This window comes from Sitophilus oryzae, unplaced genomic scaffold (assembly GCF_002938485.1).
Source record: "Sitophilus oryzae breed Bouriz unplaced genomic scaffold, Soryzae_2.0 scaffold_499_pilon_pilon, whole genome shotgun sequence".
Taxonomy (NCBI): domain Eukaryota; kingdom Metazoa; phylum Arthropoda; class Insecta; order Coleoptera; family Curculionidae; genus Sitophilus; species Sitophilus oryzae.
The window spans coordinates 2,116,687-2,119,078 of NW_022147083.1; the positions used below are offsets into that span (position 1 = coordinate 2,116,687).

The 2,392-nt window shown below is 36.2% G+C and overlaps 1 protein-coding gene across 1 annotated transcript; it reads left to right on the forward strand.

Annotated features, from left to right (window-relative positions):
* The first annotated feature begins 218 nt into the window (after positions 1–218).
* LOC115886849 lies at positions 219–1,766 on the forward strand. The gene is made up of 2 exons (XM_030906152.1): positions 219–365; positions 432–1,766. The coding sequence occupies exon 2, from the start codon at positions 519–521 to the stop codon at positions 1,764–1,766; it is 1,248 nt and encodes a 415-aa protein (XP_030762012.1). The 5' UTR covers positions 219–365; positions 432–518.
* The last annotated feature ends 626 nt before the right edge of the window (positions 1,767–2,392 follow it).

Below are 2,392 nucleotides of genomic sequence, written 5' to 3' on the forward strand. Positions count from 1 at the left end.
TTCCAAAATAAAAACAAACAACTAACCTAAAAAAATGTCAGGAGACGTTTAAACACGCGTGCGCAAAATTCGACTTGAAATTTGTTGTGAATGGTTAATTTCGTGCCGACTTTAATGTCGAATTGCCACTTGGCCAGCGAATTGATTTCGAATGTAGCTTTACTGTATCTATTAACTTTTGTACTCTTTGTATCATAAAAATTGGTAACACGTTTAATTTAAAACAAAACCGTATATTTTATTTTGGAAGACATAAATTACCCAGAAATAGTTCACTCAACGTTAAAATAAACCGAACATTGGTCCTTCGAGCCGGATGGTCTCAAGAAGCAAGGAAATTGGTCAGAAAAGCCGACAAGAATCAAGTGAGTCCCTTTTTGTCCTTTTAACCTTCATTACCGTAGTGAGATCATAATCATTTTGAACTGTAGCTTTGTGGAATTTATTGTCTTTATAGCGAATTAGGTTTAAACCAGTTTTAAACAAATACGATTAAAAACAAACAGCTTATTATCGATATGACAGAAATTGAGAGATTAGTACGGAGACGAGCAGCCTTTAAGGCTCAGATAACAATCCTAAACAATTATCTAAACGAGTTAGAGGGTAAGTTTATAAATGCTAATATAACCGACGATATAATACTTACAGAACTATCACAGCGTAAAGATCGATTTATCAATTTAATTGAGAAACTTGATGAGGTACAATTGCAAATAGAAGAAATTACCACAAATTTTGATGTAGAACTAGATGAACGCACAGCATTTGAATCAGATTTCAATAAAACATTAGCACGAGCAAGGTATTTCTTGCAGAAAAGTAAAACGACTAATATTGAACAAGACAATGATAATCTTTCTTCTCAAAGATCAGAAACGGGTTCTGATAATGTGGCCTTATGTCAAAATTTAAATAACCTCAAACTCCCAGCCATTGAAATTCCTACTTACGATGGTGATTACGATACTTGGCTTGAATTTAGAGACACGTACGAGTCACTAATTCATACAAATGTTAATTTATCTGATATACAGAAATTCCATTACCTTAGAGCATTTTTGGGTCCGCGTGTAAGAGAGATTATTGCTAGTTTGGCATTTTCTGCTTTAAATTATAAACCTGCTTGGGAATTAATTTGTAATCGTTTTAATAATAGTCGTATCTTAAAGCAAAATCATGTTAAAGCCTTATTTAATCTCAATCAGGTTCATGAAGAATCATCTCAAGCTTTAAGAAAACTTATTGACAATGTATCTAAGCATTTACGAGACCTCACCATTTTAGATGAACCTACAAACACATGGGATACATTGGTAATATATTTAATTTCTATAAAACTAGATAATGAGACATTAAAGCATTGGGAGGAAGCAAAATCTGGTTATGTAAATCCAACTTTAGATAATTTAACCACATTCTTGAAGCATCGAGCAGACATGTTGGAAACATTGGAACAAAGTAAGAATTCTAAACGAGTCATTCCAAGGTCAAAGGGTGACAATAAAACAAAAGCCTTTGTTGCATCAAAACCGTACTGTGTATATTGCAAAAAGGACCATTACATTCAAAATTGTGAGGCATTTGTAAGGTTATCAATCGAACAAAGACGAACACAAGCAATGAAAAATCACTTGTGTCTTAACTGTTTAAGGTTGGGTCATACAAGTAAAATGTGCTATGCAAGTTCCTGTAAAACCTGTAATGCTCGACATAATACCTTATTACATGAAGAACGAGTATCCAGTTCAGAATTTTTAGAATGAATTTAGAATGAATTTAGAATGAGTGGGAGGGGGTTAATCACTTCGACCTTACAGATCCATTGTGTCCCCCTTTCTTGAATCATAACTCATCATACAGTCCCAGGGCTTTGACAAAAGCCAGTATCTGGGACGGTTTTATAGAGGGTAGTTCTCCATCTCCAATATCAGTCGTACCAAAATTCATGGCACGAATGGTTGTCGTCTCGGCGCACTCAGTGATGAGGTGTACTGGTGTTTCACCATCTTCCCCACAGAATCTGCATTCGCCGTTTCTTCTTAGTTTCAATCTACTGAGGTGTTCATTGATGAGACAGTGTCCTGTTAAAAACCCCGTGACAATCCGAAGATTGTTCTTACTCAGACCCAGGAAGATCTGTGATTTTTTCTTGATCATAAGCCCTCAGAAACTTCTTCGAGTGTCCTAGACCATTGCAAGATTTCCATTCCAGGTTGCGGATGGAATCTTCCAAGTTCTTGAGTTCCGCCTTGAGTTGGTTACCACTTGGAAAGCAGAACGGTTCTGGTCCAGTTAGTGGAGTGTTCGCTCCTTTCCTAGCTAGATTATTTGCTTTTTCATTGCCTTCTATCCCTTGGTGAGCAGGCACCCAGTGTAGGAGGACTTTGTT

What these genes read in the sequence shown, in the direction of transcription:
- LOC115886849 (XM_030906152.1), top strand. Translation starts at nt 519, where the DNA reads ATGACAGAAATTGAGAGATTAGTACGGAGACGAGCAGCCTTTAAGGCT.